The following is a 15,252-nucleotide window of genomic DNA, read 5'->3' on the forward strand; positions in this document are numbered from 1 at the left end:
ACTCCTCATCCCCAAATCAGCCCTACTCCTCATTCCCGTAACACCCTACCTACCCTACCTATCTCTCCATATGAATTCTTATTTATTCATTGAAGTTAAGAGATTTTTTCATGTAAGCATTTTACCATTAAACTTACACAGAGACAGTAAATCACAGCCTTCAGCACATCTCATAGAGGGCAGATTGCACGGTCTGCACAGTGTAATACTTTCAGGGTCTGTGTGGAGTGGCCTAACGTGATCTCTCTTCATACAGCCCAAAATCCCTGGTGGTGACTTATCCAACCACTGATCCCCTCAACCCCCCCTCACCACCACCACCACACTCTTCACATACAGGGATGGACCTACTTTATATAACATTGACTTAACACTAGCAATATCATATAATAGCATTTACATTAGTCATGCCTATTAAGCCCACTGAACAGAGAGAGAGAGAGAGAGAGAGAGAGAGAGAGAGAGACTGCCAAGGTAGAAAGCAGATAAAATGTTACATTTAGCACACGTGTGCTTCTGCTACTCCTCTGCTGCTTTAATTACTGCTTCCCACCGATCCCTTAATTACTCGTCTTCCACCTCTTTCTCTTCTAGCCTCCTTTTCCCTCCCTCCGAGTGATGAATAATGCAAAACGGGGAGCTTGGGAGCTTGCCACGGCTTGTGCTTTTCAAACAGCCCCTCTCGTCTGTATACACCAGTGAAAGACCCTGCTTTTTGTGAATCAGCATCAAATCAGCGCACGTCGTCACTGACATCCAGACAATTTTACACATCCAACTCATTTTTAGATTCGAAAACAAAAGAAAAGCAGTTGATTCTCAAGCTGTTCGTCCTGGTATCTGGTAATATAGGACACACTACAAGCGAAACCCTTTACACACCTACCTAGGAAATCCACAGTGGACATTGGTCCTAAATTTCCTAGCTGCTTAATAAGGTTGTACAAGTCCAATCTCAAGTCCAGGGAAGCGAGTTCCAGTCCTTAAGTCTCAGAGGTGTCCAAGTTGAGTGTAGAGTGTCTTGGATTAAGAGAACAACTCCAGTCTTGAGTACCTAGACCTAGACGAGTCTCTGTGATGAGTCCAAGTCCAAGTTCAAGTCTCTGAAGGGCAAGGGTCTTTGTTATGGCAGCCCAAGTGTCTGGAAGTCTGAAACAAGTCTGGAGTCTATGTAGTAGAAGTCTGATTCAAGTCTCTGTGGTGTCCAGTCCCTAGACCCTGGGTTGCAAGTCTGATTTGAGTCTTGGGGTCTATGGGATGCGAATCCAAGTCAAGTCTCTGGCCTTTGCAGTGTGAATCTGAGTCTAGTCTCAAGTCACTAAGGTGCAAGCCCAAGTAGAGTCTCTGGAGTGCAAGTCTGAGTCAAGGCTGGATTCTCTGCAGTGCAAGTCTGAGTCAAGGCTGGATTCTCTGCAGTGCAAGTCTGAGTCAAGGCTGGATTCTCTGCAGTGCAAGTCTGAGTCAAGGCTGGATTCTCTGCAGTGCAAGTCTGAGTCAAGGCTGGATTCTCTGCAGTGCAAGTCTGAGTCAAGGCTGGATTCTCTGCAGTGCAAGTCTGAGTCAAGGCTGGATTCTCTGCAGTGCAAGTCTGAGTCAAGGCTGGATTCTCTGCAGTGCAAGTCTGAGTCAAGGCTGGATTCTCTGCAGTGCAAGTCTGAGTCAAGGCTGGATTCTCTGCAGTGCATGATTGAGTCCAATTTCAAGTCTGTGGTGTGAATGCAAGTCTAGTCTCTAGTCTCCGAGGCTCACACTGCATGCAATAAATGTGGGGACCGAAGGCGAGACAAACTGACCCGTCTGGCTGGTCTAGCTGCACGCAAAGACCATAATAACCGCCCTCTCTAAACAAAAAAAAAAGCGTCTCTTTCTTTTGAGCGTCCTACGAGTGCCGCAGGTTCAGCATCAGGGCAGCCATGTTTCTGCGTCCTTGCGTGTTCTCTATTCCAGCTTGGGGTGAAAGGGAAAAAATAAAATGAGTGTTCTGAGGGATTTGTTTGGCTAACAGCTTGCCCCTGTCGTCCTGCTGGTGTGGGGATTTCAGTCCAGCATCCTCTTAGAGTGGTGTGTGTGTGTGTTTGCGCGATCATCACAGCTTCAGTCATCTGTAGTACCCGGGGCAGCTGAGGTGACGCTCAAACACAGAGTCGCTCAGATGCATGGCATTCAATCTCTTCCTGCTCAGACACGCAATTTCACTGTGGCTACAAGATGCTCTACAAACGCAGTAGAGGACAAAAGTATTGGGACACCTGCTCATTCATTGTTTCTTCTGAAAAGAGACTATCCTGCTTTGGAAGAGCATTGCTGTGAGGAACTGATTGCATTCGACAAAAAGAGTGTTTAGTGGATGATCACCCCACCCCTACTCAGAAGAATTGGATAGAGCACAAACCATCATTCCACAGCTCAATGCTGGGGGGGCTTTACACCCTGCTAGCTCATGCCTGGCGTTAATCATGGTGCCAATAGAGTCCTATTCTATGGGCAGTACTTCTCTACAAGGACTAGACAAGCTGTGTGTGCAATGGGTGCAACTTAAAGTAGCTGAATGCATTCATTAGAAGGGGTGTCCACAAACTTTTGTGAAGACATTTAGTGCATACTATACTAGGACAACATAAGGATACATAAGGAAGTGGTTCTTTGAGTGATGCCATAGTGGCACCGCCAGCCTACCCCAGCCATGGAAGAACCATAAGCGGTTGTTCTACGGTGACCACTGGGAGCCCCGTTTCATTCTGCTGAAACCCAATCTGTCTCGAAGTCTCTGCTGGATCACTAAAGACAACTGCTCGCATTTTGTCACAGAGATGTTGGAGAGGGAGGGGGTGTACTGTCTTGCGATATGTGGAGACTCCCTGTGGTTCCTCGAGTGCCTTTCCTCTACAAACACAGGATCCTTTTTCACAAAAGACGCTTCCTGAAAGACCCCCGCTCCGCTCTCAAGCTTAATCAGCTCCGTTACAAACAAAACACTGCATACACGTAAACAAATGGGTCCTTTCAGCTCATGCTAACCATGGCGAAGTTCTGTCAACCATCAATCTGATCAATCTGCAGATGAAGGTGCTAGCTTAGCATAACTTGTTTCCAGCCAGCAACCATCAAACTAACTGAACGGGTAACTCGGGCTTCTTTGGCCTAACTTTAGCCATGCTACACAAGTCAGTAATGGGGTGGGCGACAACGTTCTCGGGAGTGACCGAGTGACGTCGAAACCGCTGGACTTTCTGCCTATCTAGTCAATCAGATGTTTATCTACAACCCTACAAAAATCCACTCCGATTGAAATGAAAGGGTTGTGTAGAAAGCTTGTGGCTTGTGACCCCTGTTCCGGCGGAAAGCACTCGCGCTCCGTTCAGGCCGAGAGAGAGTGTTTTGACGGAAAGCCTGAGCAGGGGGTAACTCCCAGGCTTCTGTCAGCGGCGGCTCTGGGGGAAGTGACAGGTCAGAGACGTGCTAATGCTGACTGCCAGGGCTGGACATACCTTTAGTGGGCTCTGTGCGCTTTGGGAGGTCCAGCGTGTCATAGTTTTTGTCGTTCTCTCCATTTCTTCTCCCTGATGGAAGAGAGAGAGAGCGAGAGAGAGAGAGAGAGAGAGAGAGAGAGAGAGAGTCACTTTTGTAGAGGCGCAGATCTCTGGAGAGTGAAATTGTCAAGCTCATCTTAGACACACACACACACACATACACACTACGGCCCGGCCGATATGATAATTCTATGGCTGATACCAGTACTGACTTTGGGTTTAACAACAAAAAAAAAGTGATTATGGATAATCAGTGATGGATCTCTCAGCTTGTCCAGAAATGCATGTGAAAAGCGTGTCCTTTAGGTGGTGGCTCAAAGTGAGAATTCCACTTTCCAACTCTAGGGGGAGCCCAGGAGTAAGACATATACTGTTTACTGTCATGTCAGCTTGTAACAGCATACGTTTATGGCCAGGTTATGTCATTATGCCGTTTCATGAGATTCCGGACTCTCTCCTCGGACTCCAGGAGCCGGCGACCAGGAGCGACCCCCTCCCAAAACCTTGCCATTTCGGAAGAGCTCTGGCCATAAACCATTTGGCCCTCGTCAAAGAGACTCAGGTCTTCACGCTTGTTCATTAGACTATATGGACAAAAGTATTTGGACACCCGATCAGTCACATGCCCACCAGGGAAGAAGGCACTGCTATGCAGGCTATGCTATGCAGGCTCCCAACTCATCCTAAAAGTACTGGATGGAGCACCAACATCCATCGAGTCCTATTCTATTGGCTTCTAGTACTTCTCTACAGGGACAAATTTAACTTAAAGTAATTAATTGCAAAGTATTGCAAAATATAATATCACGCTACTTCAGTATATTGATATTTATCGTACACCTCTACTATCAGCCAAGTGATATACTGGTCGGGCCCTAAAGCTCACACTTCACAGCTAGACTACACACTACCTCACAGTACGGTTTAATGGCCTGTAGTGGAGACGCTCTTTAATAACGCATGATGTCAAAGACAGCAGACAGCGACAGCAGACTGGACTGGTATACAAAGGTTTGGGCAACCACGGCAACAGTTCTGCTACTGTGAAGAGCTGGGATTTCCTCGCAAAAGGCTTCCAAGCTCTGTGAGATTCCTGGGTCGTCTTGCTGCACTGCTCTTACGCTAACTTCGAATCCCGGGTCATGCTGCTTGCCTTCAGCAGCCGGAGTCAGAGAGAGCACAACTGGCCCGGGTCTCTGAGGGGCGGGTCGGTGGTGCTTCCTCCAGCACAAGTGTCTGTTAGCTGTTGTATCTGAAGGCTACCTAGCTTTACATGTGTTGGAGGAGGCCTGTGCTAGTCTGTTAGTGATAGGGGGTGTTCACCTGAACATGTTTTTTTTACCAGGGGTGCCCGAACCTTTGCATAACACACTAACACACACTCACACATACACACACAAACTGAAGCAACAGGCAGGGCAAAAATAAATAAATAATGCACAGAGCTAAACACAAGTCATAGCAGACAAGCTGATAAAATGGAAAACAGGACTCGAAGGCACAACACATGGATACATATGACTGGGGTCCCCTCTAGGAAGGATGGCGAGACTCGGACTGGGAGGAGGTGAGGGGGAAAGAGAGACGGGGAGCAGATAGAGAAACTCACCTTGATTAAACCATTCCTCTACAGTTAGCCAGCGTAGCAGCAGCAAGGCCAAAACACAAGCAGAGGGAAAGAAGAGAAGAGGCGTGAAAAGGGACCTGTTTGTGTGTGTGCACGGCCTTGTGCGCGCGTGTGTGTGTGTGTGTGTGTGCGCAGACACTGAGCAGTTTACAGCTGCTTCAAAACACAAGTGTGTAACAAAAAGCACAAGGCAATTTCCTTCAATTTCTCCAGGGGGCGGCCATCATTAGGCCTGCGTACTTAGTGTGTGTGTGTGAGAAAAGTGTGTTCGCGTCATGCTTTAGCTTCCAGAGTGTTGGTAGTCTTTGCACCACAGCTTCCGTACAGCTTGTTCCCTGAATCTTATTGGAGTCTGAATAGCCCTCTAGAAACATGGCCCAGGCTAAGTGTTAGCATCATAGCTTAGCTCAGCATGATGATTAAACAGTCACCTCATGTTTGGGAGCGATTTTCTTTTATCTCCGTTCATAAACTGACAGAAGTAGTCCAAGTAACTCTAGAAACGTGGCTAAAGCTATGCAACGTTAGCAACAGGCCGCACCTTAGCATTACAACTGCAATTCCTATTAACTTAGAAAGTACGTAGTCTACGTATTTTGAAAGGAGCCTACGCATTTCTAGAAACACGGCTAGCATCAAATTATCCCCTTTTAACACAGTACGTACAGTTATCTTTGCTATTATCCCGTTTTAACACAGATCTAGCAAGTAAACTGTAAAAGTAAACGATCTTTGCGGAAAATTAGCCCCTTTTAGGTAACAAGGGGCTAATTTTAGGGGTCCGAGTCTTGCATTAGCATTACATCTTCGGCCGATGATTAAGTTGACGGTTGATGGAACGATCCTCGTCTGTATAGGTGTATGTCAGCTGTCATGACAGGCTTATGTAGGCGTCCTGTAACCATACAAATGCTGCCCTTAGGTAAAGTGACTAGCTAAGATGTGTCACGCAGGTTCATTCACTGTCCCACACAAATGAATTTGCGCTAAGCCTGACCAGAAGCTCGCAGGCTATTCTCCCTCGCTAATAATTAAACTGTCACCATTGCTGTGAACAATGTTCCATTATCCCCCTTTTTACTCAGGTAACAAATTGCTGGGAGACTTCCTGTTGGTGCTCTCCAGAAACAGAGCCGAATCTTCACGAGTAGGGGGGGGGGTTGAAGCATTTACCAGTTTAAATGTAGGTCATTTGCTCCTTCACAGTGTACCCTCGGGGCCTTGAAGCCGATAACTGGCCCTCATTAGCAGCTGTGTACATGCTGTAGAGGCTGCAATCGCGATCGGTGTCAGTGCGATGTGAACGCATCGCGGTTCGAGGTTGTTTTGGCAGCTTAATTGGCTCTCCTCCGTAGACTTGGACGGGGCCGCGGCAGAATCGGCGCTTGCTCTTGAGCGGGAGAATTAATTAAACGCCGTGACTCACGACTTGAGGCGCTCGGCAGTCGCCGCACCTGGTTGGCGCTAGCTTAAGTCATTTCTGAGCGTGTGGATTAATATAGACCTTTAATAGGATCAAGGAAAGAGTGGGTACCGCTGGCGCTGTCTGCAGAACGCCCACTGGAGCTAGACTGGCTGCCTCTAGACAGCTTCAGCGTAGAGCCTCTGAGTCAGCCCTGCGTTATATGGATACAGCGTGGATTTCTCACGGAATCCACTCCCGCGTCTGTTTATCCAGCGCTGAGTCACCGTGAAGCCAATGAGATAGCATCATAGACACCAGAGAGATATCGCTACTGTGACGAAGGCGAAGCAAGCAAACAAACAAGGAGTCCGCTAACTAGCAATGGGTGGGCCAGCCTTCTTGTTTACGATTTGAAGGACAATCTTGGTCTGACGTTGTCTGGCGGTCGCCAAGTAAAGAATTGGACTCGATATGCCACTGCTGACGGGACTACTTGCTTTGGCGGAAGAAACTGCCACAACATGCACTGTAGTTAAATACAAGGACTGAGAGACTGACCTTTGGCCTTCTTCCCACCAAAGCAGCCGGCATCGTCCTTCTTCTTCCTCTGAGGCCCCGCGGAGCCTGGAGCCTGTGGTGCTGATGGGTCCTGATACTTCTCCGCCCCCGGGACCTCTTTGTGCACGTGGTACGAGAGATTCCTCATGATACACACACAGTTCTCCACAGACTGACAGACAGATAGACAAAAAATTCTCGGATTAGAAGTGAAACAGACCCTTCATGCTGAGCTGGTCCGCCTGGCGCTATAGATGATTTTGTGTGGGTCCACCCCTCGTCCCCCCCAAACAGCTCTGCCCATCGAGACTCCACAAGACCTCTGAAGGTGTCCTGTGGTATCTGGCACCAAGACTATAGCAGAAATTCCCCATTTAAGTCCCACGAGTTGTGAGGTGGGGCCTTAAATGGGGAATCCCACCCTGTTGTTAAGTATGTACTGACCACTGTATACCGGGAACACCACACAAGACCGGCCTGCTGTTTTGGAGATGTTCTGACCCCTTTGATAGGCTCCTCTGTATCCACACAATCAATGCTATTCACTTCACCAGTCAGTGGATCTGACGTCAAGGGGGTCAGGGGGCTACGAAGGGGATCCTCACCTTGTTGTCCATGTCCTTCTTCCCTACCGCTGACTGTAGAGCATGCAGCAGAGCGTCCACCAGCCCGTCGCACTCCCGCAGCCTCCTGCGTGCCTCTGCACCATCTGAGCTCACGTTCCTGCACACATACACACACACACTCTTAATCAAAGTTATGGAGCCTCACTGCATTTTCTCCAGGTCAAATCTACCTGATAACCTCTGACAATGAAGAGAGGAGGAACACTGAGCGCACAGAGTCTGATTTTAGACATATAGGAACGACAGCAAGAAATACTGGGTCCTGGAACCTTTAAAGCTCTGCACTCTTGCAGCAATAACTAATGCTAAAAGGAGACAGCACGAGCAGCCGGGGACCTCCGGAGCTCCACTGAACAGAGGCAGCATTGTTTAATCGCTAGTTTTACATCCTTCCTCAGCCTCCCTCAACATCTTCCAAAAGCACATCTGCTGTGGCGACGCTCCAGGAGGCAGAGAAGATGGATGGTGTTCACCACCGCAGCTACCTGCCTTTTCCATCCTCCCACCTTCAATAAGCTGGCGTCCAGCAGAGCATACTGACTGGCCTCAATCATTTTTTTTGCGTCCAGATCTGAATAACTTACGTAGTCCAAACACAATGGAACTCTGAGAAACCCTGGAGTGGTGCATAACTCACAGCAATCAGTGAAGCATTCCTGGTATGCGGCTCTCTTGTTTACCTTGACTTCCCTCGGTGTGTACATTTTACTGCCTTTATTTGCAATGTGCTTAAGAATTCTTTAGATATCCCCCCATGGTTCTGACTATAAAGTCTTCAACACAAAGACTTAGCATGTGAAAAAGGGGCTGAAGAGAAAAACAACAATGGCTATTCCAAAGCAAAGCTACTGTTTTTGGTGTAGTGGGCACCAGCTGCTAAACAGAACCCCTTATCATTTACCACCTTGTTTGTTGTAGTCTTGAGACCTCCCCCTGACTGCGACTGGTCCTGACCACCGCCATGTTGGCTCCGATACCTCCTGTTCACCACCACGTTTGTCCTGAGACCACCCTCTGACTACGACTGGTTATCCTGGCTATCCTGAATTTGATGGGTCCTGATGACCACACAAGCTTGGTACTGAGACATCCCCCTGACTGTAATTGGTTCTGATACCAATTGATACCACCTGAGACTGTGATGGGGCCCTGATCACCACCGCTCTTGTTCCCGGGACCTTTTCCCTGTCTACAACTCGTCCTGATCACCACCTCACTTGTTCTGAGACCAGATCGGGCCAGTCAGGGCCGGTCACAGTCAGGGGACTGACTGTAATTGGTCCAGATCACCTCCTTGTTTGCTCCTATTCATCGCAGTCCTAAGAACGTCCCTCTAGCCAGGGTTGTCAAACCCAGAGTACCTGTATCCTTTATAATTTTGGCATTGTACCTGCTTGGACAAACCTGGTCCAGGCAAAATCTACGATGCAGAGCTACTCCAAGGCCGTGATGGGGAGGGCAGACCTGTTCCGCCCTGCGCGGCACGTGGCACGGACTCTTAACCTCCCGGAAGGCAGTGAAAACTGGTCACGGCAAATCAGGCTCTGCCTCCAAGCAGCTTACCAGGCAACAGATGTCAGCGGTTTCAGTTGCCATGGATACGGGCAGAGTGGAGGGATGGAGATGCGAGCGGCGCGGTGTGCCGGGAAGGTTTCCTACCGGGACTGCCGATACACACACATATACATACGTCTGCCAAAAGGCACGGCGGCAGCGTCCTTCTGTTTGTCTCTCAGTCTCCCCTCGTCCAAGCAAAACCAGATTATGCTGATTATACTGCTAGAGACAGAAAGGACAGGCGCTGCAGGGGAGAGATGGAATGAGGGAAAGGGAGGGAGATGGAGAGAGAGAGGGAATGAAAGTGGGAACGAAATTTCAGGCTTTATCAAGTCCACTAATCAGGCCCAGATGTCAAGAGGGTTAGAGGGAAACCGAGAGAGACGTGGAATGTGATGCATTTAGCAGAGCTAGGAGGAGAACGTGGGGACGGATATTCCCTATATTCCCTCCGCTACATGCCCTCAAACGAGCTCCTGAACTCACGCTGCAACCACAGGGCCAGATGAACCCTTAAAAGTATGGCTGTTGCTCACTCGTCTCTGAAACTAGTGGGGAAATTCCCAGTTTTATCCTAGTCATTGCCTACCAACTTGCTGGGACCTCCCCTCTTTCGCACAATGTCGCCAGCACTGGGAGGGTGAAAGCTAGCATTCACTTCCTCTGAGACTTGTCCTGTCCTGTTGGACCACCCGGCTGCGTCCAGATTTCCACCATCTAGTCGAAGGTTTGAAGGGTTTGCTGAAGATTTCTGAGGTAGGTTCCACTGGAAGTTGCAAAACAACCTCAGAGCATGATGCTACCGCCACCATGCTTAACAGTTCAGTACAGTGTTCTTGGGGTTAAATGCCTAACATGCCCTCCAAACATGCTGATGCTTACTGTGGACCCAACATATCGCTCCTAGAACGCCCTCCAGAAGGCTTACTCTTCGTCCAGTCAGTCTTGAAGGAGCTGGAGCTACTTTTTTCTTGGGCGGTAGCCTCTCTCACTTGACTGTAGACCCATGATACTGCGCGAGACCACATATTCTTTGGGTGGTGAACCATTCTCAACCCAAAAATCTCAGAATCTGACCACTGATGAAGGTCTAGAGGATAGCTCAGACAAACAAACGTGGCCTTTAACTGTACACCAGCCCGGTGGACATACCAGGGAGGGGTTTCTAATAAAGTGGACGCTGTAAATGGTATTTTTACCGCATCAGAAATTGCCAGCTTTATGGAAGCCAGGGCAAGGGCATAAAAAGCCTCTCCTCTACACCTCTCTCTCTCTCTCTCCCCCTGTCCTTCTGTCCTATCAGGCAGGCGAGCCGGAGGGTAACCATGGAGATTACAAAACCTTTCAGCTCTCAGAGATCTTAATCAAAAGCCACATGGCCACAATGATCCCCAGAAGGTCCGCTGGAAAATCGTTGCTTTTAACAATCCTGCTAATGGGTGCATCTATCCAGAGAAGGAGCGAGGGCACGATTATTGATTTCGGGCCTTTCGTTAGCAAACTCGGAAAAGCGAACACAAAAACCTGACGTGTTTTTTTGATGAAAAAAAAAAAAGAACACCGTGCCTTCATAACAACTATCAACAACTATCATCTGAGTCTCCTTGGGGCCTTGAGGCGGTGGTGTTAAAGGTCTGCTGGAGTGCTTTCTCCGGTACACGCTTCAAAATAAAGGCTTTTTTGGGGCAATGCCGGAGAAGAACCACCATGAGATGAAAGGATCTTTCATTGAATGAGATGAAGAACCTTTAAAAGAGCAAAGGAACCTCCACAGCATCAAGTACACCTGTCAATGGCTTGTTCCAGAACTGCACATTCACAAGAGGAGAACCATTGGAACACACCGAGGAACCATTGTTTTTAAGACTATCTGAGAAACAAACGCATCTAAATGTTGAGGAGGAATTCCATCAGTTCCATCCACCCACCCACCCACAGCTCAACACCTGGCCCATCCAGATGTTTGAATTTTCCCTAAAGAAACATCAGCCTTTGCTCCTCGCAGCCTTCAGATGTTAAGCTCAGGAGCAGAGGCAGGTGCATCCAGCACCACGGCTGCTTTTGCAGAACCGAGCGAGACACCTTTTTCATACTGACTTAATGGACGGCCCTGCACTAACACTGCTTAAATGGGCCTCTTCCTTTGTGCCTCTGGGTCTTCTGAAAGTGAATTACAATGGATTGAATGGGTAAAACTATTCCACAAAAAGCCCAGGAGACTTCTGAGTAACCTTAAACTGCAAGAGCATCCATAAGTGGGGTGATTAAGGGAACAGGCTGGCGTTCTGGATTAGAGTTCTGAAACCCCGAAAGGAATGGAGCCTGATGGGGGGGGGGGGACGACTAACACGGCAGGTTTTGGGCCGGGTTTGAGCGCTTCAGGTTTTAAAGCCGTACTAGTTGGGCCTGATGGGATCAGCTTTCAAACTAGGGCTGCAACAAATGGCTATTTTGATAGTTGAGTAATCCAGCATTTATTGAAGCGAATACTTTTTTCCGTAACCTGCAAACTCATTGGCTATTCTTGTTGAAGGGCGGGACTCCATATGTAACCAGCGAGCTGACTGGCTCGTGACTTTAGGGCGGGGCTTTATTCATAACCAGCGAGCTGACTGGCTCGTGACTTTAGGGCGGAACTTAATCCATAACCAGCGTGCTGACTGGCCCGTGACTTTAGGGCGGGACTTTATTCATAACCAGCGAGCTGACTGGCCCGTGACCTTAGGGCGGGGCTTTATTCATAACCAGCGAGCTGACTGGCCCGTGACCTTAGGGAGGGGCTTTATTCATAACCAGCGAGCTGACTGGCTTGTGACCTTAGGGCGGGGCTTTATTCATAACCAGCGAGCTGACTGGCCCGTGACCTTAGGGAGGGGCTTTATTCATAACCAGCGAGCTGACTGGCTCGTGACCATAGGGCGGGGCTTTATTCATAACCAGCGAGCTGACTGGCTCGTGACTTTAGGGCGGAACTTAATCCATAACCAGCGAGCTGACTGGCTCGTGACTTTAGGGCGGGGCTTTATTCATAACCAGCGAGCTGACTGGCTCGTGACCTTAGGGCGGGGCTTTATTCATAACCAGCGAGCTGACTGGCTCGTGACCTTAGGGCAGGGCTTTATTCATAACCAGCGAGCTGACTGGCTCGTGACCTTAGGGCGGGACTTTATTCATAACCAGCGAGCTGACTGGCTCGTGACCTTAGGGAGGGACTTTATTCATAACCAGCGAGCTGACTGGCTCGTGACTTTAGGGCGGGGCTTTATTCATAACCAGCGAGCTGACTGGCTCGTGACCTTAGGGCGGGGCTTTATTCGTAACCAGACGAGCTGACTGGCTCGTGACCTTAGGGCGGAAATTAATCCATAACCAGCGAGCTGACTGGCTCGTGACCTTAGGGAGGGACTTTATTCATAACCAGCGAGCTGACTGGCTCGTGACCTTAGGGAGGGACTTTATTCATAACCAGCGAGCTGACTGGCTCGTGACCTTAGGGAGGGACTTTATTCATAACCAGCGAGCTGACTGGCTCGTGACTTTAGGGCGGGGCTTTATTCATGACCAGCGAGCTGACTGGCTCGTGACCTTAGGGCGGGACTTTATTCATAACCAGCGAGCTGACTGGCTCGTGACCTTAGGGCGGGGGTTTATTCATAACCAGCGAGCTGACTGGCTCGTGACCTTAGGGCGGGGGTTTATTCATAACCAGCGAGCTGACTGGCTTGTGACCTTAGGGCGGGACTTTATTCATAATCAGCGAGCTGACTGGCTCGTAACCTTAGGGCGGGACTTTATTCATAATCAGCGAGCTGACTGGCTCGTAACCTTAGGGCGGGGCTTTATTCATAACCAGCGAGCTGACTTGCTCTTTTCGCTGAAGGGCTGGACTTTACTGTAACTTGCAGGCTCAATGGCTATCCCTATTGAAGGGCAGGGCTTTTTTCTGTAACTAGAAAGTTGACTGAGCGAATTATTACTGTAAACAGCAACATCGGCAGTAACACTATTCCACACTGCTACGGCTAAACTTTGGTGATTAATTTGCGGTTCACGCACTTCCCGAACTGACAGAGTAATTTTCCCTAGCCTTAAGCCTTTCTCCAGAGCAAGACTAAAACCGAGTGGAAGACTGGATCTGGCGTGACTTTAGGAAGAGCCCTCAAGCTAGCAATGCGCTGCTGCCTACCGCAAGCATCCCGACGTGTTCTTGAAGACAGTGGTCCACTCAGCGTCCCGAGGCTTCGAGTCCTCGTTGGGCTCGGGCTCCCAGCCGGAGTGGGGGATGATGACCTCGTTGGTCATGGTCTGCAGGCCGTGGTTTATGATCACCATCTTCAGAGGCTCATAGGAGGACAGATTCCACAACGTGCCTGTTGAGACAGGGAGAGAAACAGAGAATGAGAGAGAGGACTTGACTTCAACCTTTATTCGGGATGTGGACATCTTAATTCCAGGGAAATTCCGTAGATAGTTTAACACAGTTCCTCAGGGCTTATTTGGAAGCTAAAGCCCAGAAGCAGAACCCCTGCACGTCAGTCCATTTTCTTTTCCCATAGATAACGGTGCTGTGAGTATTCCTTCACAGAAGAGCTATTGTTCCCATTTGCACAGAGGTCTGGTTTTAAAACCTGGACAGATTCCACACAAGTGCTGCGTAGGCAGCGTAGGGAGGAGTCCACCAGCCCAAGAGCCGACCCACGCAACAATACACAGGTGACACGTACGTACACTCCACATGCATCTGGTTTACTGGCTTATGCTGTGCATCACTACAAATACAAAGGGGCTCTTTGAGCGACACAACCTTGGCACCTAGTATAAATAACATTTCTTTTCATTCAGATCTTCATTTTAACTAATTTACTGATAAATAAATAACCACCCATCCAAAATCAACAACCCCTCCACCTCTGTTTATCTGTGTTGGGGCAGTGATGGCTCAGCGGTTAAAGCACCAGGCTATTAATGCCACTGTTGGGCCCTTGAGCAAGGCCCTTCGGGAAGGAGCGTAGCAAAAACGCTACCTTATTTCTCCACATGTGGTCCAGCCAATGTTCTTAATCCCAAAACACACACTCTTCTACTCGGGTCAAAGATTTCCCTTTTCAACCCAGCTGAGCAAGGTCAGGAAGTCTGCAACATCTAAAAATACTGACCTATTAGCATCCTTATTCTGCAGTACTTGACTCCAGAACACAAATCTAGAAGGTCGTGGCTCTGTTTGTACGCTAGACCTTGAGGTCCTTCAACCGTAAAGTGAAATGTGGCTCTCACAAATCTTTCAGACCACCACTAATATATAAATACACCACTAACAAACCATACCGATAGACCACCGAGTCCCAACTATGATGATGATGATGAACAACACATCTGTATACTTTAGAAGGACATTTCTATCACGGTTATTAGATGAGGAGTTCAAACAACATTAGAAGCTGAAGAGTTCAGTCCTCGGGACAGGAGCCAGAACAGGGTGATTAAGCCCACACTGGGCCATCAAATCCAGTCCACTGCCTTTAATGACTTATGGTGCAAGAGAATAGGCCACGGCGCAACTTTCCCCGGAAAACAAGCCTATAACTTTGCCGGGCAATCAACGTCACGCAGTTAAATGGTGGTCCATTCAATACTCTCTTTTCCACTTTTTACAACCCTGTGCAGGCGTTGCCGTTATGCCTGGTAATAAGCGGTTATAGTTATTGCCTTGTATGTTGACAGATGTTTAGCATGGCCTAAATCAGTGCACATCTGCAAAAGGTCCACTTAGACACCGCAAAGACGAACAGTATCCGTGACAAAGCTGCTTTTCTCCAACACAAACCTTGTGGGAGCCAACCGAATCAAGCCAAACAGTAAATCTAAATATTTACACGACAGAAAATGAACCTCTTGCTCAATGTAGGAAAAAAAAAAAAGACTGATGCTCATTTTACAAACTTTGTTTTG

General features: G+C 48.6%; 1 protein-coding gene across 14 annotated transcripts in view; it reads right to left on the reverse strand.

Annotated features, from left to right (window-relative positions):
- The window catches only part of arvcfb (ARVCF delta catenin family member b), a 225,530-nt gene that overhangs the window by 44,854 nt on the left and 165,424 nt on the right, over window positions 1–15,252 (reverse strand). For 12 of the 14 annotated variants that reach the window (XM_072665138.1, XM_072665136.1, XM_072665133.1 and 9 more), the window contains 5 exons: window positions 13,490–13,673; window positions 7,726–7,843; window positions 7,121–7,292; window positions 5,140–5,157; window positions 3,489–3,560 (listed from right to left, as the gene is read on the reverse strand). In XM_072665138.1, coding sequence (XP_072521239.1) covers window positions 3,489–3,560; window positions 5,140–5,157; window positions 7,121–7,292; window positions 7,726–7,843; window positions 13,490–13,673 — 564 coding nt within the window. The remainder of the gene's footprint in view (window positions 1–3,488; window positions 3,561–5,139; window positions 5,158–7,120; window positions 7,293–7,725; window positions 7,844–13,489; window positions 13,674–15,252) is intronic. The other 2 variants (XM_072665141.1, XM_072665139.1) reach the window with 1 other exon arrangement.

The sequence above is a fragment of the Salminus brasiliensis genome, chromosome 20, assembly GCF_030463535.1.
Source record: "Salminus brasiliensis chromosome 20, fSalBra1.hap2, whole genome shotgun sequence".
Taxonomy (NCBI): Eukaryota; Metazoa; Chordata; class Actinopteri; order Characiformes; family Bryconidae; genus Salminus; species Salminus brasiliensis.